The sequence below is a fragment of the Onychostruthus taczanowskii genome, unplaced genomic scaffold, assembly GCF_017590055.1.
Source record: "Onychostruthus taczanowskii isolate IOZ18803 unplaced genomic scaffold, ASM1759005v1 scaffold391, whole genome shotgun sequence".
Classification (NCBI taxonomy): Eukaryota; Metazoa; Chordata; class Aves; order Passeriformes; family Passeridae; genus Onychostruthus; species Onychostruthus taczanowskii.
Window position 1 is genome coordinate 10,260 of NW_024501360.1, and position 22,104 is coordinate 32,363.

A 22,104-nucleotide genomic window follows, 5' to 3' on the forward strand; every position below is an offset into this window, starting at 1 on the left:
GTAGATGGGGTGGGGTCCGTGGGTGGGGCCGATGGGGTGGGGTCTATGGGTGGGGTCTCTGGGGTCTGGTCCATGGGCCATGGCCTATGGCCCTCCTCAACCCTCTCCCACCACCCTTCCAGGGGAAATTCATCCGGATCCACTTCGGGGCCACCGGGAAGTTGGCGTCGGCTGACATCGAGACCTGTGAGTGGCCACAGGCTGGTGGGAGCGGGGCTTGGCCACTGTCCCACCTGTGTCCGTGTGTCCAGAGCCCTCCTCGTCCCTCTGTCCACTTCCTCATCCTTCCATCTCTTCATGTCTCCATCCAGCCCTCCTGCCCTCCAACTGTCTGTCTGTCTTCCTGGTTGGTGGATCCATGAGTTGTCCATCCCTCCGTCCATCTCCTCATCCCTCCATTCCTCACGTCTCCCTCCCTCCCCATGTCCACCCTTTGTCCATGGCTGGCAGATCCATGAGCTCTTGTCCATCCCTCCATCTCCTCATCCCATCATTCCCATCTCCCCATCCATCCATCCATGGATCCATCCATCCATCCATCCATCCATCCATCCATCCATCCGTTCATCCCTCCATCCCTCTCCATGGTTGATAGATCCATTGAGCAGGTGTCCTGCCCTGTTGTCCATCCCTCCATCTCCTCATCCCACCATTCCCATCTCCATTCCCATCTCCTCATCCATCCATCCATGGATCCATCCATGGATCCATCCATGGATCCATCCATCCATCCACATGTTCATCCCTCCATCCCTCTCCATGGTTGATAGATCCAATGAGCAGGTGTCCTGCCCTGTTGTCCATCCCTCCATCTCCTCATCCCACCATTCCCATCTCCTCATCCATCCATCCATGGATCCATCCATGGATCCATCCATCCATGGATCCATCCATCCACATGTTCATCCCTCCATCCCTCTCCATGGTTGATAGATCCATTGAGCAGGTGTCCTGCCCTGCTGTCCATCCCTCCATCTCCTCATCCCACCATTCCCATCTCCTCATCCATCCATCCATGGATCCATCCATCCCTCCTCCATCCACATGTTCATCCCTCCATCCCTCTCCATAGTCGATAGATCCAATGAGCTGGTGTCCTGTCCTGCTGTCCTTCTCCTCATCCCACCAGCCATCTGACCCTCCATCTCCTCACCTTTCCATCTCCTCATGTCTCCATCCAATTTGTCATTTATCCATCCATCTCTTCACCCATCCACATGTCCATGCCTCCACCATCTCTCCATATCTCTGTCCCTCTCCTCATCCCACCACTCCCTCTCCATCCCTCTCCTCATCCCACCTTCTCCCCATCCACCCTCCCAGACCTCCTGGAGAAGTCCCGTGTCATCTTCCAGCTGAAGGCGGAGCGGAATTACCACATCTTCTACCAGATCCTCTCCAACAAGAAGCCAGAGCTGCTGGGTGAGCTGGGCCACCACCGTGGCCTCGGGGCTTCTCCTTCCCCCCTCCTCCCAAAATTTGGGGTGGTCTGGGGAGACTGGGAATGCTCAGTGCTGCCTCCATCCCACACCAGAGATGCTGCTGGTCACCTCCAACCCCTACGACTACGGTTACGTGTCCCAGGGCGAGGTGTCCGTGGCTTCCATCGACGACGCCGAGGAGCTGTTGGCAACCGACGTGAGTGGGGATGGGTGGAGGGAGGGATGAGTCCATGGATGGACGGATGGATGGATGGATGGATGGATGGATGGATGGATGGATGGATGAGTCCATGGATGGATGGATGAGTCCATGGATCAATGAGTCCTTAGAAGGAGCGATGGATGGATGGATGGATGGATGGATGGATGGATGGATGAGTCCTCAGATGGATCCATGAATATAAATGTCCTCAAATGGGTGGATGAGTCCATGGATTAATGGATTAAGTCCTCAAATGGATTGATGGAAGAATCTATGGACAGGTGAATCCTCAGATGGATGGATGGATGGATAGACGAGTGCAAGGTTGTATGGATGAAGTTCTGAAATGGATGGATGGATGGATGGATGGATGGATGGATGGATGGATGAGTCCACGGATGGATGGATCCAGGATTAATGAGTCCTGAGGTGGACAAATGAACCCAGGGATGAATGAACAAGTCCATGCACAAGTCTTTCAAGTGGACAAGCCCATGTCTGGACATGTCCTCATTAGCTGGTCAGGCTAATGAGTGGGAAGGACAGTGGGAGGTACCCTCAGGTGCTGACCATCACAGGTGGTGACCAGCAGAGGCCATGCCCTCACCTGGCCCCTCCCTCACCTCCTCCACCCCTCCCAGAGCGCCTTTGACGTCCTGGGCTTCACGGCCGAGGAGAAGGCCGGCGTCTACAAGCTGACGGGAGCCATCATGCACTTTGGCAACATGAAGTTCAAGCAGAAGCAGCGGGAGGAGCAGGCGGAGCCAGACGGCACCGAAGGCGGGTCGGGGCGAGGGGTTGACGGGTCAGGGAGGGGTCACCAGGTGAGGTGGCACCTGACCAGGTGTGTCCTGCTCCACAGATGCCGACAAGTCCGCCTACCTGATGGGGCTGAACTCGGCCGACCTGCTCAAGGGCTTGTGTCACCCACGTGTCAAGGTGGGCAACGAGTACGTCACCAAGGGGCAGAGCGTCCAGCAGGTCTACTACTCCATCGGGGCCTTGGCCAAGGCTGTCTACGAGAAGATGTTCAACTGGATGGTGGTGAGGATCAACAACTCGCTGGACACCAAGCAGCCGCGGCAGTACTTCATCGGCGTCCTGGACATCGCTGGCTTTGAGATCTTTGATGTGAGGCTCGAGGCGGGGCAGTGGTGTTGGGCCTTGGAGGGATGGCATTGAGCCAGCTGGGCGTTGAGGGGGTCTCCTGCAGCTTCATGGTGACCTTGGGTGGGAATTTGGGTCTTTGTGTTGATGCCATTGAGTGTTGCGTTGACCTCATTGATCCCATTGACTCCTTTAGGTGTTGAGTTGACCCTCTTGACCCCACTGGTTGTTGTTTTGAACCCTTTGGGTCTCAGGCTGACACCGTTGATCTCATTGGATGTTCTGCTGACCCTATTGGGTGTTGAGTTGACCCTCTTGACCCCACTGGGTGTTGTTTTGAACCCTTTGGGTCTCAGGCTGACACCGTTGATCTCATTGGATGTTCTGCTGACCCTATTGGGTGTTGAGTTGACCCTCTTGACCCCACTGGGTGTTGTTTTGAACCCTTTGGGTCTCAGGCTGACACCGTTGATCTCATTGGATGTTCTGCTGACCCTATTGGGGGTTGAGTTGACCCTCTTGACCCCACGGGGTGTTGTTTTCAACCCTTTGGGTCTCAGGCTGACACCGTTGATCTCCTTGGATGTTCTGCTGACCCTATTGGGGGTTGAGTTGACCCTCTTGACCCCACGGGGTGTTGTTTTCAACCCTTTGGGTCTCAGGCTGACACCGTTGATCTCCTTGGATGTTCTGCTGACCCTATTGGGTGTTGAGTCGTACCCGTTGACTCCCACTGGGTATCACTTTAACCCTGGTGGACGTTGAGTTGACCCCATGGATCCCGTTCAACATTGCCTTCATCCCACTGGGTGTCAGATTGACCCTGTCCATCCCATTGGGCATCCCTGTGACCCCACTGGCTGTTCAGTTGGCCCTGTTGACACTATTGAGCCCTGAGTGTTGCGTTGACCCCATTCACTCCGTCGGCCCTGTTGGGTGTTGAGTTTGCCCTGTTGGTGTTGAGTTGACCCCGTGGACTCCATCACCCCTCTCTCCCTCTCTCTCCCTCTCCTCCCCCAGTTCAACAGCTTCGAGCAGCTCTGCATCAACTTCACCAACGAGAAGCTGCAGCAGTTCTTCAACCACCGCATGTTCGTGCTGGAGCAGGAGGAGTACAAGAAGGAGGGCATCGAGTGGGAGTTCATCGACTTTGGCATGGACCTGCAGGCCTGCATCGACCTCATCGAGAAGGTGCCACCTCCCCCGGGACCTCCAGGGGCTGAGGGAGGGGGGTCCATGCAGTCAGAGCCCCTCAGGTGCCCTAGGAGCGGCTTTTGGGTTGTCCCTCCTGGCCAACAAGGTGTGCTTGCCCACAGCCCATGGGGATCATGTCCATCCTGGAGGAGGAGTGCATGTTCCCCAAGGCCTCGGACATGACCTTCAAGTCCAAACTCTACGACAACCACCTGGGCAAGTCGGCCAACTTCGGGAAGCCACGAAACGTCAAGGGCAAGTCCGAGGCCCACTTCTCGCTCACCCACTACGCCGGCACCGTGGACTACAACATCCTGGGCTGGCTGGAGAAGAACAAGGACCCCCTCAACGAGACGGTGGTGGGGCTCTACCAGAAATCTGCCCTCAAGCTCTTGGCCCATCTCTTCTCCAACTATGCCGGGGCAGACTCTGGTGGGTGATGGAGGAGTGAAGAAGACAGCTCCCACGGGAGTTGTCCTTGTTCCTACCTCATCCCACCGCTCCTCCACAGGCGGTGACAGCGGGAAGGGGAAAGGAGCCAAGAAGAAAGGTTCCTCCTTCCAGACAGTCTCAGCCCTGCACCGGGTGAGGAACGCGCACCGGATGTGCTGCGGGGCAGGGGGAGAACAGCCCCTGGTGTAGAGGGTGGTCCCACCACCCCCCAGCCCCTCCCCTGCTCTGCCATTGGTCACCCTCCCCTCTTGTCTCCAGGAGAACCTCAACAAGCTGATGGCCAACCTCAAGACCACCCACCCCCACTTCGTCCGCTGCCTCGTCCCGAACGAGCGGAAGGAGCCGGGTGAGCTGAGGGTGAGGATGGCAGGTTGGGGCGTGGGCGTGGCTCGTGGTTGACCCCTCACCTGTCTCCCCTCCAGGTGTGATGGACAACGCCCTGGTCATGCACCAGCTCCGCTGCAACGGGGTCCTGGAGGGAATCCGCATCTGCCGCAAGGGCTTCCCCAACCGCATCCTCTACGGGGACTTCCGCCAGCGGTGGGGACACCAGACGGGTTTGGGGAGGGGGGACGACCCCACTGGGGCTGAACTCAGGGGTCGTGTCCTCTCTGGCCCCCAGGTACCGCATCCTGAACCCTGCGGCCATCCCCGAGGGGCAGTTCATCGACAGCCGTAAGGGCGCCGAGAAGCTCCTGGGCTCCATCGACATCGACCACAACCAGTACAAGTTTGGGCACACCAAGGTGAGGCCATGTGGTCCCTGTGGTCCCACCATCCCTCGGGTGTGGTGGACCCCATGGTCCCGCCATTCACTTGTCCATCTGTCCCTCCCTATGTCCATCTGCTCCTTCTGGACCCCTACCCCATCCTTCCACCCACCACAACCCAGTATGATCCCACTGGGTGAGATCTTGTGGTCCCTGTTCCCTTGGTCCCACCATCCGAGGTGTACATGGACCTCGTGGTCTCATGATCCCCGTGTCCATCTGTCCATCAACATGTCTATCTGTCCATCTACCCAGACACCACCCCATAATTCCACCCACCACAATCCCTTTGGATCCTGTGGTCTCTGTTCCTCGTGGTCTCACCATCCGAAGTGGACACGGACCTCATGGTCCCACCACCTTCTCCCCACCTCCTCCCTCCCCTCAGGTGTTCTTCAAGGCAGGGCTCCTGGGCCAGCTGGAGGAGATGCGGGACGAGCGCCTGTCCCGCATCATCACCCGCATCCAGGCGCGGGCGCGGGGGCAGCTCATGCGCATCGAGTTCAAGAAGATCGTGGAGCGCCGGTGAGACAGGGGTGGGCCTTCTGCTCACCTGGTCACCTGGCTGGGGATGTGGTGGCACCTGTGTCCTCCTCCTCGCAGGGACGCGCTGCTGGTGATCCAGTGGAACCTCCGGGCCTTCATGGGGGTGAAGAACTGGCCGTGGATGAAGCTCTACTTCAAGATCAAACCCTTGCTGAAGAGCGCGGAGACGGAGAAGGAGATGCAGGTGGGAAGGGTGGGAAGGGCAGGTGGGACCACTGATGGTCTGGGGGGTGTTGGATGAGGGTCTTTGACCCACTCGGGGTCTCCTGGAGCAGAACATGAAGGAGGAGTACGGGCGGCTGAAGGACGCCCTGGAGAAGTCGGAATCGCGGCGGAAGGAGCTGGAGGAGAAGATGGTCTCCATGCTGCAGGAGAAGAATGACCTCCAGCTCCAAGTGCAGGCTGTGAGTCTGATCACCCCAAAACCACGTCACAGGTGTGACCACCACCCCCACCAAACCCTGGAGCAATCCTGCTTCACTTGCCACCTCACCCCCCAACAGGAACAGGACAACCTGAACGACGCCGAGGAGCGCTGTGACCAGCTGATCAAGAACAAGATCCAGCTGGAGGCCAAGGTGAAGGAGCTAACAGAACGGCTGGAGGACGAGGAGGAGATGAACGCCGAGCTGACAGCCAAGAAGAGGAAGCTGGAGGACGAGTGCTCGGAGCTGAAGAAGGACATTGATGACCTGGAGCTGACCCTGGCTAAGGTGGAGAAGGAGAAACATGCGACTGAGAACAAGGTGAGGATGGGGAGAGGCCTTGGCCTCAAAGTGAGGGGATTTGAGTCTGAGACATAAAACTGGTTGGGTTAGGTTGAGATGATCAAGGATGGTTGAGGTGAGTTGAGAAGACATGAGGTATTGGTTGGAGTTGAGGACACCCAAGGCTGGGTGGGATCTGTTAGCTTGGGTTGAGGAGACTCAAGGCAGGTTGGGAAGATGCTGGTTGGGTTGGCTCATTGAGAAGACCTAAAGTCCTTTGGGTTCTCCTGCATTGAAACAACCTCTTTGGCTGAGGTGAACATCAACCTCCCCCAACTCTGCCCCACCCCGGCACTGAGCTGGAGGCTGGACACTTCTCCCACAGGTCAAAAACTTGACGGAGGAGATGGCGGGGCTGGACGAGACCATCGCCAAGCTGACCAAGGAGAAGAAGGCTCTGCAGGAGTCCCACCAGCAGACGCTGGATGACCTGCAGGCTGAGGAAGACAAGGTCAACACCTTGACTAAGGGCAAAGTCAAGCTGGAACAGCAAGTGGATGATGTGAGTGTGGCTGGTCCCACCCCAGGCCCTGCTGAGGAACTTCTGGGGCAAAGATGAGCAAAACTTGAGGTTTCTCCCCATTCCTGTGCTCCTGCACAGCTTGAAGGCTCCCTGGAGCAGGAGAAGAAGATCCGGATGGACCTGGAACGGGCCAAGAGAAAACTGGAAGGTGACCTGAAGCTGACCCAGGAGAACATAATGGATCTGGAGAACGACAAGCAGCAGCTGGAGGAGAAGCTCAAGAAGTGAGGCTGGATCCCCCTGCCGTGTGAGGTCCAGTTGAGGGTCACAGGTGAGGCCTCACTTGCCCCCACCTTCCACAGGAAGGAGTTTGAGATCCACCAGCAGAACAGCAGGATCGAGGACGAGCAGGCGCTGGCTCTGCAGCTCCAGAAGAAGCTGAAGGAGCTACAGGTGGGGAGGAAGCTGCTTGGGTTGGACTGGAGACTCTCCAGGTGGTTGGGTTGAGTTGAAGAGTAACTTGATGGTTGAGTTGGAGAGTCTCAAGGCAGTTGGGCTGAGTAGAAGAGGCTCCACTGGTTTGGCTGGGCTGGTGTAGGTTGGGTTGAAGAGTCCCTGGCTGGTTGGGCTGGGCTGAGTCTCCAGCAGATTGGGTTGACCTGAACCGTTTCCAGTTGTTGAATTGCGTTGAGTGGAAGGGTTGAGTGGATCCCATCCTGCCTCTCACCTCCCTCTTGGTGCACAGGCGCGGATCGAGGAGCTGGAGGAGGAGCTGGAGGCGGAGCGGACGGGCCGGGCCAAGGTGGAGAAGCAGCGCTCGGAGCTGTCGCGGGAGCTGGAGGAGCTCAGCGAGCGGCTGGAGGAGGCCGGCGGTGCCACCTCGGCGCAGCTGGAGCTCAACAAGAAGCGCGAGGCGGAATTCCAGAAGCTGCGGCGGGACCTGGAGGAGGCCACGCTGCAGCACGAGGCCACGGCGGCCGCGCTGAGGAAGAAACACGCCGACAGCGTGGCCGAGCTGGGCGAGCAGCTGGACAACCTCCAGCGCGTCAAGCAGAAGCTGGAGAAGGAGAAGAGCGAGCTCAAGCTGGAGCTGGATGACCTCAGCGCCAACGTGGAGCAGCTGATCAAGTCTAAGGTAGGAAGAGGTTGAGATGGGCAGCAGGGAATCATGGGATGGTGTGGGACAGGACCACAGGGATCATCCAGTTCCATCAACCCTTAGGGAGGGACACCTTCCACTAGACCAGGCTGGGTTGGGTTAAGTTGGGCTGAAGAAATCTCCAACTGATTGAGTTGGGTTGAGTGTACACCTTGTTGGGTTGAGTTGCGTTGAAGAAACTTCAGCTGGTTGGGCTGGAGAGTCTCCAACTGGTTGAGTTGGGTTGAGTGTCCATGTCGTTGGGTTGAGTTGCGTTGGAGAACCTTCAGCTGGGTGGGCTGAAGAGTCTCCAACTGGTTGAGCTGGGTTGAGCGTCCACGTCTTTGGGTTGAGTTGCATTGGAGAACCTTCAGCTGGTTGAGCTGAAGAGTCTCCAGCTGGTTGAGTTGGGTTGAGTGTCCATGTCGTTGGGTTGAGTTGCGTTGGAGAACCTTCAGCTGGGTGGGCTGAAGAGTCTCCAACTGGTTGAGCTGGGTTGAGCGTCCACGTCTTTGGGTTGAGTTGCATTGGAGAACCTTCAGCTGGTTGAGCTGAAGAGTCTCCAGCTGGTTGAGTTGGGTTGAGTGTCCATGTCGTTGGGTTGAGTTGCGTTGGAGAACCTTCAGCTGGGTGGGCTGAAGAGTCTCCAACTGGTTGAGCTGGGTTGAGCGTCCACGTCTTTGGGTTGAGTTGCATTGGAGAACCTTCAGCTGGTTGAGCTGAAGAGTCTCCAGCTGGTTGAGTTGGGTTGAGTGTCCATGTCGTTGGGTTGAGTTGCGTTGGAGAACCTTCAGCTGGGTGGGCTGAAGAGTCTCCAACTGGTTGAGCTGGGTTGAGTGTCCAAGTCGTTGGGTTGAGTTGCGTTGAAGAACCTTCAGCTGGTTGGGCTGAAGAGTCTCCAACTGGTTGAGCTGGGTTGAGTGTCCACGTCTTTGGGTTGAGTTGCATTGGAGAACCTTCAGCTGGTTGAGCTGAAGAGTCTCCAACTGGTTGAGCTGGGTTGAGTGTCCACGTCTTTGGGTTGAGTTGCATTGGAGAACCTTCAGCTGGTTGAGCTGAAGAGTCTTCACATGGCTGAGTTGACCTGAGTTGGGTTGAAATGAAGACTCTCCACGTGGTTGGGATGAGTGCACAGTTGGGTGGACCCCCCCCAGGGACACCTTCCACCAGACCAGGTGGCTCCAAGCCCCATCCACCCTGGCCCTGGACACCTCCAGCCATGGGGCATGTCCACTCCACCACAGCCTCCAGCCCCACCCTTCCTCTGTCCCCTCCCTGCAGGTGGCCATGGAGAAGGTGTCACGCTCCATGGAGGACCAGGCTGCCGAGCACTTGGCGAAGCTGGAGGAGACCCAACGCGTCCTCAACGACGCCAACACCCAGCGGGCCAAACTGCAGACGGAGAACGGTGGGAGCTGACCCAGGGCTGCCCCACCCCCTGCCCCACAGCTGCGCCCCCATCCCCCACCCCACCTTAGCCCCATCCCCCAGCTGAAGCCCCACCCACCCGTGCAGGTGAGCTGTCGCGGCAGCTGGAGGAGAAGGAGGCGCTGGTGTCCCAGCTGACCCGTGGGAAGGTGTCCTACACCCAGCAGCTGGAGGACCTGCGGAGGCAGCTGGAGGAGGAGATGAAGGTGGGATCCAGTAGGGGCTGAGAAGACCTGGGGGGGGTCAAAGTGGGTCACAGGTGTCCTTCACCCTTGTGGTCACTGGTTCAGGATGGTTGGGTTGGGTTGGGTTGGGTGGGTCCACATACAGGCAGTTCCACCATAGAAGGTCCAGGGTGGGCTGAGTTGGTCTGGAGGGGTCTGAGTTGATCTATGTAATGTCCAAGGAAGTTTGGATTGGCCTGGAGTAGGTTGGGTTAGCCTACGGAAGGTCTTATTGCATTGAGATGATGAAGACCAGCTCCTGCTGAGCTGGAGACCCCAAGAGAACCCAAGCTGACCAGGATCCAATGGTACCACCTTCTCCTGAAGGTGTAAGGAATATTGGGTTGATCTGGAAGAGGATGGGTTGGTCTGCAGAAGGTCTGAGGAAGGTTGGGTTGGTCTAAATAGGGTCCAAGGAAAGCTGGGTTGGGTTGGTCTGGAGAAGGTTGGCTTGATCTACAGAAGGTCTGGTTGGGTTGTGGTGATGAAGCCCAGCTCTTGCTGAGCCAGAGAAACCCAAGAGGACTCCAGGTGACTTGGACCCAAAAATGCCACCTTCTCCTCACCAGGCCAAGAACGCGCTGGCGCACGCGCTGCAGTCGGCCCGGCACGATGGGGACCTTCTGCGGGAGCAGTACGAGGAGGAGACCGAGGCCAAGGCCGAGCTCCAGCGCTCGCTCTCCAAGGCCAACTCCGAGGTGGCCCAGTGGAGGACCAAGTATGAGACGGATGCCATCCAACGCACCGAGGAGCTGGAGGAGGCCAAGTGAGTCATCACCCCATGGGTGGAGCTTCTGTGGGGTCAGGGGTGGAAATCACCCTTGGGAGAATGTTCTGGAGGTTTTTGGAGGAGGCCAAGTGAGTTATCACCCCATGGGTGGAGCTTCTGTGGGGTCAGGGGTGGAGACCATCCACTGGAGAAGGTTTCGGGGGTTTTAGAGGTTAAATCACTTCCTCATGGGTGGAGCTCCTGTGGGGTCAGAGGGGTGGAGACCACCCGCTGGAGAAGGTTCTGGAGGAGGGTGCGGTCAGGGGTGGAAATCATCCTTGGGAGAATGTTCTGGAGAAGGTTTTTGGAGGAGGCCAAGTGAGTCATCACCCCATGGGTGGAGCTTCTGTGGGGTCAGGGGTGGAGACCATCCACTGGAGAAGGTTTCGGGGGTTTTAGAGGTTAAGTCCCTTCCTCATGGGTGGAGCTCCTTTGGGGTCAGAGGGGTGGAAACCATCCGCTGGAGAAGGTTCTGGAGGAGGCCAAGTGGGCCATTGCCCCATGGGTGGAGCTTCTGTGGGGTGAGGCGTGGAAATCACCCTTGGGAGAATGTTCTGGAGAAGGGTTTTGGAGGAGGCCAAGTGAGCCATTGCCCCATGGGTGGAGCTTCTGTGGGGGGAGGCGTGGAAATCACCCTTGGGAGACTGTTCTGGAGGTTTTTGGAGGAGGCCAAGTGAGCCATTGCCCCATGGGTGGAGCTTCTGTGGGGGGAGGCGTGGAAATCACCCTTGGGAGACTGTTCTGGAGGTTTTTGGAGGAGGCCAAGTGAGCCATTGCCCCATGGGTGGAGCTTCTGTGGGGGGAGGCGTGGAAATCACCCTTGGGAGACTGTTCTGGAGGTTTTTGGAGGAGGCCAAGTGAGCCATTGCCCCATGGGTGGAGTTTCTGAGGGGTCAGGGGTGGAAATCACCCTTGGGAGAATGTTCTGGAGAAGGTTTTTGGAGCAGGCCAAGTGAGTCATCACCCCATGGGTGGAGCTTCTGTGGGGTCAGGGGTGGAGACCATCCACTGGAGAAGGTTTCGGGGGTTTTAGAGGTTAAGTCCCTTCCTCATGGGTGGAGCTCCTGTGGGGTCAGAGGGGTGGAGACCACCCGCTGGAGAAGGTTCTGGAGGAGACCAAGTGAGTCTTGCCCCATAGATGGAGATTCTGTGGGGCTGGGGAGGTGGAAACCACTGGAAAATGTTCTGGAAAAGGTTTTAGAGGTTGAGGCACCTCCCTATGGATGTAGCTCCTGTGGGGTCAGGGTGGAGAGGAGAAGTTCCTGAAGAAGGTTCTGGAGGAGGTAGAGTGACCTGGAGATGGTAGAGGAGATGCAGAGAAGAACCTTGGCCAGTGGCTGGGTGGGAGAAGGTTCAAGTGGCCCCACCTGGCCCACGGGTGACCCCAGCTGGTCCCTGGGGCAGGAAGAAGCTGGCGCAGCGGCTGCAGGAGGCCGAGGAGGCCGTGGAGGCCGTCAACGCCAAATGCTCCTCTCTGGAGAAGACCAAGCACCGGCTGCAGAACGAGATCGAGGACCTGATGGCCGATGTGGAGCGGTCGAACGCGGCTGCCGCTGCCCTGGACAAGAAGCAGAGGAACTTTGACAAGGTGGGCAGGCGTGGCAGGTTGGGGGCGGCTGGGCGGGGGCCAGGTGGCTGTGGGGTGACACCTGGCTGTCCCCAGGTGTTGGCCGAGTGGAAGCAGAAGTACGAGGAGTCGCAGACGGAGCTGGAGGCGTCACAGAAGGAGGCCAGGGCCCTCAGCACTGACCTCTTCAAGCTGAGGAACATCTACGAGGAGTCCCTCGAGCACCTGGAGACCTTCAAGAGAGAGAACAAGAATCTCCAAGGTGACACCACGGGTCCCTCTGCCCACCTGGGCGTTCCCCGCCCATTCCCACGGGGTCTGACGGGGTCTCACCTGGGCAGAGGAGATCTCGGACCTCACGGAGCAGCTTGGCGCTGGCAACAAATCCATCCACGAGCTGGAGAAGGTCCGGAAACAGCTGGATGCCGAGAAGCTGGAGCTCCAAGCTGCTCTGGAAGAGGCTGAGGTGGTTTAAGCCCTGTCCCACCTGATCCCTGCGTTCTCCTGGTGGGACGTCCATCCTCTGCGGTGCTCAAGGTCCTCCCTGTCCTCCCCAGGCCTCCCTGGAGCATGAGGAGGGGAAGATCCTGAGGGCGCAGCTGGAGTTCAACCAGGTGAAGGCGGAGTACGAGCGGAAGCTGGGCGAGAAGGAGGAGGAGATGGAGCAGGTGAAGCGCAACCACCTGCGCGTGGTGGAGTCGCTCCAGACCTCGCTGGACGCCGAGACCCGGAGCCGCAACGAGGCCCTGAGGCTGAAGAAGAAGATGGAGGGTGACCTCAACGAGATGGAGATCCAGCTCAGCCACGCCAACCGCGGCGCCAACGAGGCCCAGAAGCAGGTCAAGGCTCTGCAGGGCTACCTGAAGGTACCTGTCCATGTGGCGTGGAGAGGCAGGAGGTGTCTGAAGGTACCGCAGGGACATGGAGGTGTAGGAGGTACCTGAAGGTACCTGTCCAACAGGATATGGAGGTCCCACCTCAAGGTGTCACAGGGACATGGAGGTGCAGGAGGTACCTGAAGGTACCTGTCCATCTGGCGTGGAGTGGTAGAACATGCCTGAAGGTTCCACGGGGACATGGAGGTGTAGGAGGTACCTGAAGGTACCTGTCCATGTGACGTGGAGAGGCAGGAGGTGCCTGAAGGTTCCACAGGGACATGGAGGTGCAGGAGGTACCTGAAGGTACCTGTCCAACAGGATATGGAGGTCCCACCTCAAGGTGTCACAGGGACGTTGGGGTGTAGGAGGTACCTGAAGGTACCTGTCCATGTGATGTGGAGGTGCAGGAGGTACCTGAAGGTTCCACGGGGACATGGAGGTGCAGGAGGTACCTGAAGGTACCTGTCCAACAGGATATGGAGGTCCCACCTCAAGGTGTCACAGGGACATTGGGGTGTAGGTGGTACCTGAAGGTACCTGTCCACAGGGACATTGAGGTATAAGATGCACCTCAAAGTAACAGAGGAATATTGGGGTATAGGAAGTACCAGAAGAAACCTGTCCATGGGGACCTTGGGGTGTTGGAAGTGCCACCCCCCAACAGGGGTGGTTCCTCTCCTCCCCACCAGCCCATGGTTGGGTGGACTCACCCCCCAGCTCCCCACCCCATGGCCGGGTGGACCCACCACCCCTTCCCACCACCCCGCAGGACACACAGCTGCAGCTGGATGACGCGGCAAGGGTCGGGGAGGACCTGAAGGAGAACGTGGCCATGGTGGAGCGCAGGAACACCCTGCTGCAGTCAGAGCTGGAGGAGCTCCGGGGCCTGGTGGAACAGACCGAGAGGGCCCGGAAACTGGCTGAGCAGGAGCTGATCGAGGCCAGCGAGAGGGTCCAGCTTCTCCACTCACAGGTGAGACCTCACCTGCCTGCCAGGAGAGGAGGGCACCTCCATCCAGGGATGCTCCAGCCCAGGAGAAACTCCTCTGATTGCTTGGCTGGGGAGATCAAGGTGGCTCAGGGCGGTACAGACCCAACATCCTCCCCTCCTCCTGAAAGGTTGGTCTGGAGGAGGTTGGGTTGGTCTAAAGAAGGTCCAAGGAGGGTTGGGTTTGGTTGGAGGAGGTTGAGTTGGTCTATGGAAGGTCTGGTTGGATTGGGGTGATGAAGACCAACTCTCACTGAGCTGGAGACCTCCAAGATGCCTCCAGTTAACCTTAACCCAAGAGTGCCACCTTCTCCTGAAGGTCTCAGGAGGGTTGGGTTGATCTGGAGGAGGTTGGCTTGACCCATGGAAGGTCCAAGGAACATTTGGTTGGTGTACAGAAGGGTGGTGTTAATTTCTGTGTTGTGCCACCAAGATCTCCAGAAGATCCTTCAACCTGCAGAGATAAGCAGGGGTCTGAAGGACAGGGCAGCACCCCAGGGAAAACTCCTGAGGCCCCATCCTGTCCCCCCAGAACACCAGCCTCATCAACCAGAAGAAGAAGATGGAGGGTGACATCTCCCAGCTGCAGGCAGAGGTGGAAGAGGCCGTCCAGGAGTGCCGGAATGCCGAGGAGAAGGCCAAAAAGGCCATCACTGACGTGAGTGTCGCGGCGGGGCCATCACCGGGGCCACCACGGAGAACGTGCCATGGACCCCCTGCTTGTCCCCCCGCGGGCAGGCGGCCATGATGGCAGAAGAGCTGAAGAAGGAGCAGGCCACGAGCGCTCACCTGGAGCGGATGAAGAAGAACATGGAGCAGACCATCAAGGACCTGCAGCTGCGGCTGGACGAGGCCGAGCAGCTGGCGCTCAAGGGCGGCAAGAAGCAGCTGCAGAAGCTGGAGGGGCGCGTGCGGGAGCTGGAGAACGAGCTGGAGGCCGAGCAGAAGCGCAACGCCGAGAGCGTCAAGGGGCTGCGCAAGTCCGAGCGGCGCGTCAAGGAGCTCAGCTACCAGGTGAGACCACGGCGGTGAGACTCAGGTACCAGGTGAGACCACAGCGGTGAGACCATGGAGGTGAGATCATGAGGGTGAGATCGTGGGGGGTGGGTCAAGGAGCTCAGCTACCAGGTGAGACCACAGGGGTGAGACTCGGGTACCAGGTGAGACCATGGGGGTGAGACCATGGAGGTGAGACCATGGGGGTGGGTCATGGAGCTCAGCCGCCAGGTGACAACACCTGGGTGGGTCAAACTCAGCTACCAGATGAAGCCACCACAGCACAGCCTCTCTTCAATCATACCTGTGGGGGATGAAAAAGTGTCAGAGATGGTGGCCCCAGGGACGTGGTCAACCCAGAATGTTGACGGGGTGACCACAGGGACGTGGGTGACCCAAGACATTGACTGCATGGCCACAAGAACAAACATGACCCACAACATTCGTTGGGCGACCAAAGGGACGTGGGTGACCCAGAACATTGACCTGGTGGCAAGGGGGATAGAGGAAGTCTCTGGGAAGGGAAACTGAGGCCTAGGAGTTCTGGCTGGGCTCTGGTCCAGTGTCCATCCCTGTCCCTGTTCCCCCAGACGGAGGAGGACAAGAAGAACCTGCTGCGGCTGCAGGACCTGGTGGACAAGCTGCAGATGAAAGTCAAGGCCTACAAGAGACAGGCGGAGGAGGCGGTGAGTGAATGGGACAGAGGGATGGATGGACGGATGGATGGATGGCTGATGGATGGATGGATGGATGGATGGATGGATGGATGGATGGATGGATGGATGGATGGATGGATGGATGGATGGATGGATGGATGGATGGATGGATGGATGGATGGATGGATGGATGGATGGATGGATGGATGGATGGATGGATGGATGGATGGATGGATGGATGGATGGATGGATGGATGGATGGATGGATGGATGGATGGATGGATGGATGGATGGATGGATGGATGGATGGATGGATGGATGGATGGATGGATGGATGGATGGATGGATGGATGGATGGATGGATGGATGGATGGATGGATGGATGGATGGATGGATGGATGGATGGATGGATGGATGGATGGATGGATGGATGGATGGATGGATGGATGGATGGATGGATGGATGGATGGATGGATGGATGGATGGATGGATGGATGGATGGATGGATGGATGGATGGATGGATGGATGGATGGATGGATGGATGGATGGATGGATGGATGGATGGATGGATGGATGGATGGATGGATGGATGGATGGATGGATGGATGGATGGATGGATGGATGGATGGATGGATGGATGGATGGATGGATGGATGGATGGATGGATGGATGGATGGATGGATGGATGGATGGATGGATGGATGGATGGATGGATGGATGGATGGATGGATGGATGGATGGATGGATGGATGGATGGATGGATGGATGGATGGATGGATGGATGGATGGATGGATGGATGGATGGATGGATGGATGGATGGATGGATGGATGGATGGATGGATGGATGGATGGATGGATGGATGGATGGATGGATGGATGGATGGATGGATGGATGGATGGATGGATGGATGGATGGATGGATGGATGGATGGATGGATGGATGGATGGATGGATGGATGGATGGATGGATGATGGATGGAGGGATGGGCAATGGAGGGATGGATGGATGGAAGAGAAGGATGGATAGACAGACTCTTGAAGCCACCTCAGCTGTGGGGGTGGCAGGAGGATGTCCTTTCCCGTAACCAATCCCCCCGACCCACTGTCCCCCAGGAGGAACAGGCCAACACCAACCTGGCCAAGTTCCGGAAGGCTCAGCACGAGCTGGACGAGGCCGAGGAACGCGCGGACATCGCCGAGTCCCAGGTCAACAAACTGCGGGCCAAGAGCCGCGACATCGGAGCCAAGGTGGGACCCCCTGTCAGTCACCCCCTGTCACCCCCCACAGCTGCCCCACAACCCCCCCGGACCTTCTGTCTTCTCTCCCACCGCGCTCCAGAAGCTGCACGACGAGGAGTGACCCATCCCTATGAAGGGCCTGCCATGAGTGACCCACCACCACTGCCACCATGAGGGACACACCGCGACGAAGGTCCCGTCATGACCATGACTGACCAACCACGATGATGAGGAGGGACCCACCATCGCCATGAGGGGTCCATCACCCCATGTTGGGGGGCTGACCACCACAGTGGACTCCCCACCACGATAAGAGACGTGTGACCACCACGATGAGTGACCTGCCCCTGTGATGAGGGAGCTGCCACCACCGTGAGGGACCCACCTTGATGACACCACGAGGGACCCCCCACACCACAACAGGGGACCCCCCCACCATGATACAAGTCAATCATCACCTCCAAGATGAACCCACAATGATGATGAGATGGACCCACCACCACCATGATGGACCCATGATGATGATGATGGACCCATGATGATGATGATGGACCCATGATGATGATGACGGACCCATGATGATGATGACGGACCCGTGATGATGATGACGGACCCATAATGATGATGGACCCATAATGATGATGACAAACCCATAATGATGATGACGGACCCATGATGATGATGATGGACCCATGATGATGATGACGGACCTATGATGTTGACGGACCCATGATGACGATGATGACGGACCCATGATGATGATGACGGACCCGTGATGATGATGACGGGCCCATAATGATGATGGACCCATAATGATGATGACAAACCCATAATGATGATGACGGACCCATGATGATGATGATGGACCCATGATGATGATGATGGACCCATGATGATGATGACGGACCCATAATGATGATGACAGACCCATGATGATGATGACGGACCCATGATGATGATGACGGACCCATAATGATGATGACGGACCCATGATGATGATGACGGACCCATGATGATGATGACGGACCTATGATGTTGACGGACCCATGATGACGATGATGACGGACCCATGATGATGATGACGGACCCATAATGATGATGACGGACCCGTGATGATGATGACGGACCCATAATGATGATGGACCCATAATGATGATGACAAACCCATAATGATGATGACGGACCCATGATGATGATGACGGACCCATGATGATGATGATGGACCCATGATGATGATGACGGACCCATAATGATGATGACAGACCCATGATGATGATGACGGACCCATGATGATGATGACGGACCCATAATGATGATGACGCCATAATGATGATGACGGACCCATGATGATGATGATGGACCCATGATGATGATGATGGACCCATGATGATGACGGACCCATGATGATGATGACGGACCCATGACGATGATGATAGACCCATGATGATGATGATGGACCCCCCCCCTCATGAGTGACTCCAAACCCCACAGTGGACCCTCTCCCCACCAGTGACACCCCCTACCCCCTGTCCAAGACGAGGGGACCCCAATGCCGTAATTAATTAATTAATGAGCCATAGAAGGGACACAATGTCCCCTCGGCCACCCTGCCCCACCCCACGCCAAAAACACGACCCTGAGCAGCACCAGCTGTGGGACAAGGTTTAATTTTTGGGGTGGGGGGATGGCGGACTGGACCCAGAGGACGATGAGACAGTGGTGGGGGGCGGTGACCATCAGCTGCCCTCCATGTCAGGATCTGGAGGAGGAACAGTTGGACATGGTGGAGAAGAATGGTCCAGGTGTCCCCAACCCCACCCAAGGGTGTCCCCAACTCCACCCAAAAGTGTCCCTGGTGTCCCCAGCCCCACCCCAGGATGTCCCCAGTGTCCCCAATCCACCCCAGGGTGTCCCAGGTGTCCCCCAGCTCCACCCAAAAGTGTCCCAGGTGTCCCCAGCCCCACCCATGGGCATCCCAGGTGTCCCCAACCCCACCCACAGGTGTCCCAGGTGTCCCCAACTCCACCCCAGCGTGTCCCAGGTGTCCCCAGCCCCACCCAAAGGTGTCCCCAGGTGTCCCCAGCCCCACCCCAGGGTGTCCCCAGTGTCCCCAATCCACCCCAGGATGTCCCAGGTGTCCCCAATTCCACACAAAAGTGTCCCAGGTGTCCCCAACCCCACCCACAGGTGTCTCAGGTGTCCCCAGCCCCACCCCAGGATGTCCCCGATGTTCCCAACCCCACCCCAGGGTGTCCCAGGTGTCCCCAACTCCACCCAAAAGTGTCCCAGGTGTCCCCAGCCCCACCCCAGGGTGTCCCAGGTGTCCCCAGTGCCCCTCACCCTGTCCCGGGGCCACCCGCGTGCGGAAGGTGACGAAGGTGTCGAAGGCGAAGACCAAGGCGAGGACGAGGCTGAAGGTCTGGGGGGAGGGGAAGGGGGCGTGGCCCGGTCGGTCAGGGGCGGAGCTCAATGAGGGGGCAGGGTTTGGGGACACTCACGAAGGTGGTGGCAGCCAGGGCGTCACGGGACGAGGCCAAGGCCACCAGGGCTGCCACGAGGAAGATGAGGGTCCCACTGATGGCCCGGAGCAGGTCCTGGGGGGACAGCGGGAGGACACTGTGGGGACAGGGGGGACACCGGGGGGATGGGGGTGGGGACAATGGGGACACCATGGGGACATGAGATGGACACAGAGGGGTAGCAGCAGGACACCTTGGGGACATGCGGGACACTATGGGGATGGGAGTGGTGACAATGGGGACAGCGTGGAGACACCTTGGTGACATGGATGGTAGCAGCAGGACACCTTGGGGACATGGGGGACACCAGGGGGATGGGAGTGGTGACAGTGGGGGACACCATGGGGACACCAGGTAAACATGAAGGGCAGCAGGACAATTTGGGGACACCAGGGGGATGAGAGTGGTGACAATGGGGGCACACCATGGGGACATGAGATGGAGGATAATTAGCATAGCAGCAGGACAATTTGGGGACACCAGGGGGATGAGAGTGGTGACAATGGGGGCACACCATGGGGACATGAGATGGAGGATAATTAGCATAGCAGCAGGACAATTTGGGGACACCAGGGGGATGAGAGTGGTGACAATGGGGGCACACCATGGGGACATGAGATGGAGGATAATTAGCATAGCAGCAGGACAATTTGGGGACACCAGGGGGATGGGGGTGGTGACAATGGGGACACCATGGGGACATGAGATGGAGGACAATTAGCATAGCAGCAGGACACCTTGGGGACACCAGAGAGATGGAGGTGGTGACAATGGGGGACACTATGGGGACACCAGTTGGACATGGAGGGATAGCAGCAGGACACCTTGGGGACACCAGAGAGATGGAGGGGGTGACAATGGGGGACACTATGGGGACACCAGTTGGACTTGGAGGGATAGCAGCAGGACACCTTGGGGACACCAGAGAGATGGAGGGGGTGACAATGGGGGACACTATGGGGACACCAGTTGGACTTGGAGGGATAGCAGCAGGACACCTTGGGGACACCATGGGGACACCTGGTGAACATGGATGGTAGCAGCAGGACAATTTGGGGACACAAGGGACACCAGGGGGATGGGAGTGATGACAATGGGGGACACCGTGGGGACACCTTGGGACATGGAGAGGTAGCAGTGGGACACCTTGGGGACAGCAGAAGGATGGGAGTGGTGACAATGGGGGACCCCATGGGAACATGAGATGGACAAGGAGGGGTAGCAGCAGGACAATTTGGGGACACCAGGGGTATGGGAGTGGTGACAATGGGGACAACATGGGGACACCAGGTGAACATGGATGGTAGCAGCAGGACACCTTGGGGACATGGGGGACACCAGGGGAATGGGGGTGGTGACAATGGGGACACCTTGGGGACACGGAGGGGTAGCAGCGGGACACCTTGGGGACACCAGAGACATGGAGGTGGTGACAATGGGGGACACCATGGGGACATGAGATGGAGGACAATTAGCATAGCAGCAGGACAATTTGGGGACACCAGGGGGATGGGAGTGGTGACAATGGGGACACCATGGGGACACCAAGTGGACATGGAGGGGTAGCAGCAGGACACCTTGGGGACATGGGGGGACACCAGGGGGACACTCTGAGGACATGGAGGGCACACCCAATACCATGGCGATGTGGGGTGGTGACAAGGGGACACAGTGGGGACACCTTGGGGACATGGAGGGGTAGCAGCAGGACACCTTGGGGACACCATGGGGACACCAGGGGGATGGGAGTGGTGACAATGGGGGGACACCATGGGGACACCAAGTGGACCTGGGTGGTAGCAGCAGGACACCTTGGGGACATGAGGGACACTATGGGGATGGGAGTGGTGACAATGGGGACACCATGGGGACACCAGGTGGACACGGAGGGATAGCAGCAGGACACCTTGGGGACACGGGGGACACCAGGGGGACACTCTGAGGGCATGGAGGGCACACCCCACATGGAGGTGTAGCAGCAGGACAGTTTGGGGACAGCAGGGGGATGGGGGTGGTGACAATGGGGACACTATGGGGGGGGTTCACCAGGTGAACATGGATGGTAGCAGCCGGACACCTTGAGGACACCAGAGAGATGGAGGTGGTGACAATGGGGGACACCATGGGGACACCAGGTGGACACAGAGGGATAGCAGCAGGACACCTTGGGGACACTAGAGAGATGGAGGTGGTGACAATGGGGGACACCATGGGTTCCCCTCCCAGTTCCCCGTCCCAGTATCCCCAGTTTCCCGAACCAGTAACCCCCAGTTCCCCAAGCTTCCCGTACCAGTATCCCCAGTTTCCATCCCAGATCCCCCAGTTTCCCATCCCAGTGCTCCCAGTTTCCCCAGGTTCCTGTCCCAGTTCCCCCAGTATCCCCCAGTATCCCCAGTTTCCATCCCAGATCCCCCAGTTTCCCATCCCAGTGCTCCCAGTTTCCCCAGGTTCCTGTCCCAGTTCCCCCAGTATCCCCCAGTATCCCCAGTTTCCATCCCAGATCCCCCAGTTTCCCATCCCAGTGCTCCCAGTTTCCCCAGGTTCCTGTCCCAGTTCCCCCAGTATCCCCCAGTATCCCCAGTTTCCATCCCAGTTCCCCCAGTTTCCCATCCCAATGCTCCCAGTATCCCCAGTTTCCCCAGTTCCCCCAATTTCCTGTCCCAGTGTCCCCCAGTATCCCCAGTATCCCCTCCCAGTGCTCCCAGTATCCCCAATTTCCCGTCCCAGTATCCCCCAGTATCCCCAGTATCCCCTCC

General features: G+C 58.0%; 2 protein-coding genes across 3 annotated transcripts in view; one reads left to right on the plus strand and one right to left on the minus strand.

The window, feature by feature from the left end:
• The window catches only part of LOC121340057 (myosin-6-like), a 25,134-nt gene extending 7,742 nt beyond the window's left edge, over window positions 1-17,392 (plus strand). For both annotated transcript variants that reach the window (XM_041412448.1, XM_041412446.1), the window contains 32 exons: window positions 123-186; window positions 1,324-1,422; window positions 1,535-1,638; window positions 2,286-2,424; window positions 2,507-2,775; window positions 3,772-3,942; window positions 4,068-4,377; window positions 4,457-4,530; window positions 4,657-4,744; window positions 4,821-4,938; window positions 5,021-5,144; window positions 5,557-5,693; window positions 5,772-5,898; window positions 5,990-6,118; window positions 6,218-6,460; window positions 6,807-6,983; window positions 7,083-7,228; window positions 7,307-7,397; window positions 7,690-8,079; window positions 9,364-9,490; window positions 9,598-9,716; window positions 10,304-10,500; window positions 11,908-12,091; window positions 12,167-12,332; window positions 12,412-12,536; window positions 12,628-12,936; window positions 13,718-13,921; window positions 14,469-14,594; window positions 14,675-14,950; window positions 15,523-15,618; window positions 16,704-16,838; window positions 16,930-17,392. In XM_041412448.1, coding sequence (XP_041268382.1) covers window positions 123-186; window positions 1,324-1,422; window positions 1,535-1,638; window positions 2,286-2,424; window positions 2,507-2,775; window positions 3,772-3,942; window positions 4,068-4,377; window positions 4,457-4,530; window positions 4,657-4,744; window positions 4,821-4,938; window positions 5,021-5,144; window positions 5,557-5,693; window positions 5,772-5,898; window positions 5,990-6,118; window positions 6,218-6,460; window positions 6,807-6,983; window positions 7,083-7,228; window positions 7,307-7,397; window positions 7,690-8,079; window positions 9,364-9,490; window positions 9,598-9,716; window positions 10,304-10,500; window positions 11,908-12,091; window positions 12,167-12,332; window positions 12,412-12,536; window positions 12,628-12,936; window positions 13,718-13,921; window positions 14,469-14,594; window positions 14,675-14,950; window positions 15,523-15,618; window positions 16,704-16,838; window positions 16,930-16,950 — 5,085 coding nt within the window. In that variant the 3' untranslated portion in view covers window positions 16,951-17,392. The remainder of the gene's footprint in view (window positions 1-122; window positions 187-1,323; window positions 1,423-1,534; window positions 1,639-2,285; window positions 2,425-2,506; window positions 2,776-3,771; window positions 3,943-4,067; window positions 4,378-4,456; window positions 4,531-4,656; window positions 4,745-4,820; window positions 4,939-5,020; window positions 5,145-5,556; window positions 5,694-5,771; window positions 5,899-5,989; window positions 6,119-6,217; window positions 6,461-6,806; window positions 6,984-7,082; window positions 7,229-7,306; window positions 7,398-7,689; window positions 8,080-9,363; window positions 9,491-9,597; window positions 9,717-10,303; window positions 10,501-11,907; window positions 12,092-12,166; window positions 12,333-12,411; window positions 12,537-12,627; window positions 12,937-13,717; window positions 13,922-14,468; window positions 14,595-14,674; window positions 14,951-15,522; window positions 15,619-16,703; window positions 16,839-16,929) is intronic.
• Window positions 17,393-18,485: 1,093 nt separating this feature from the next.
• LOC121340059 (CKLF-like MARVEL transmembrane domain-containing protein 5) lies at window positions 18,486-19,563 on the minus strand. The gene is made up of 3 exons (XM_041412449.1): window positions 19,328-19,563; window positions 19,170-19,248; window positions 18,486-18,588 (listed from the first exon to the last, which is right to left on the minus strand). Exons 1-3 carry the CDS (start codon window positions 19,550-19,552, stop codon window positions 18,566-18,568), a joined length of 327 nt encoding a protein of 108 aa, XP_041268383.1. The 5' UTR covers window positions 19,553-19,563; the 3' UTR covers window positions 18,486-18,565.
• Window positions 19,564-22,104: the final 2,541 nt, after the last annotated feature.

Excerpts from the sequence above, each read along its gene's own strand:
- LOC121340059 (XM_041412449.1), bottom strand. The coding sequence starts at position 19,552 with ATGTCCCCAAGGTGTCCTGCTGCTACCCCTCTGTGTCCATCTCATGTC. Across the intron at positions 19,249-19,327 it reads CCCTGGCTGCCACCACCTTC|ACCTTCAGCCTCGTCCTCGC; the intron begins GTGAGTGTCCCC and ends CCCTCCCCCCAG. Across the intron at positions 18,589-19,169 it reads GCGGGTGGCCCCGGGACAGG|ATCCTGACATGGAGGGCAGC; the intron begins GTGAGGGGCACT and ends TTCCTCCTCCAG.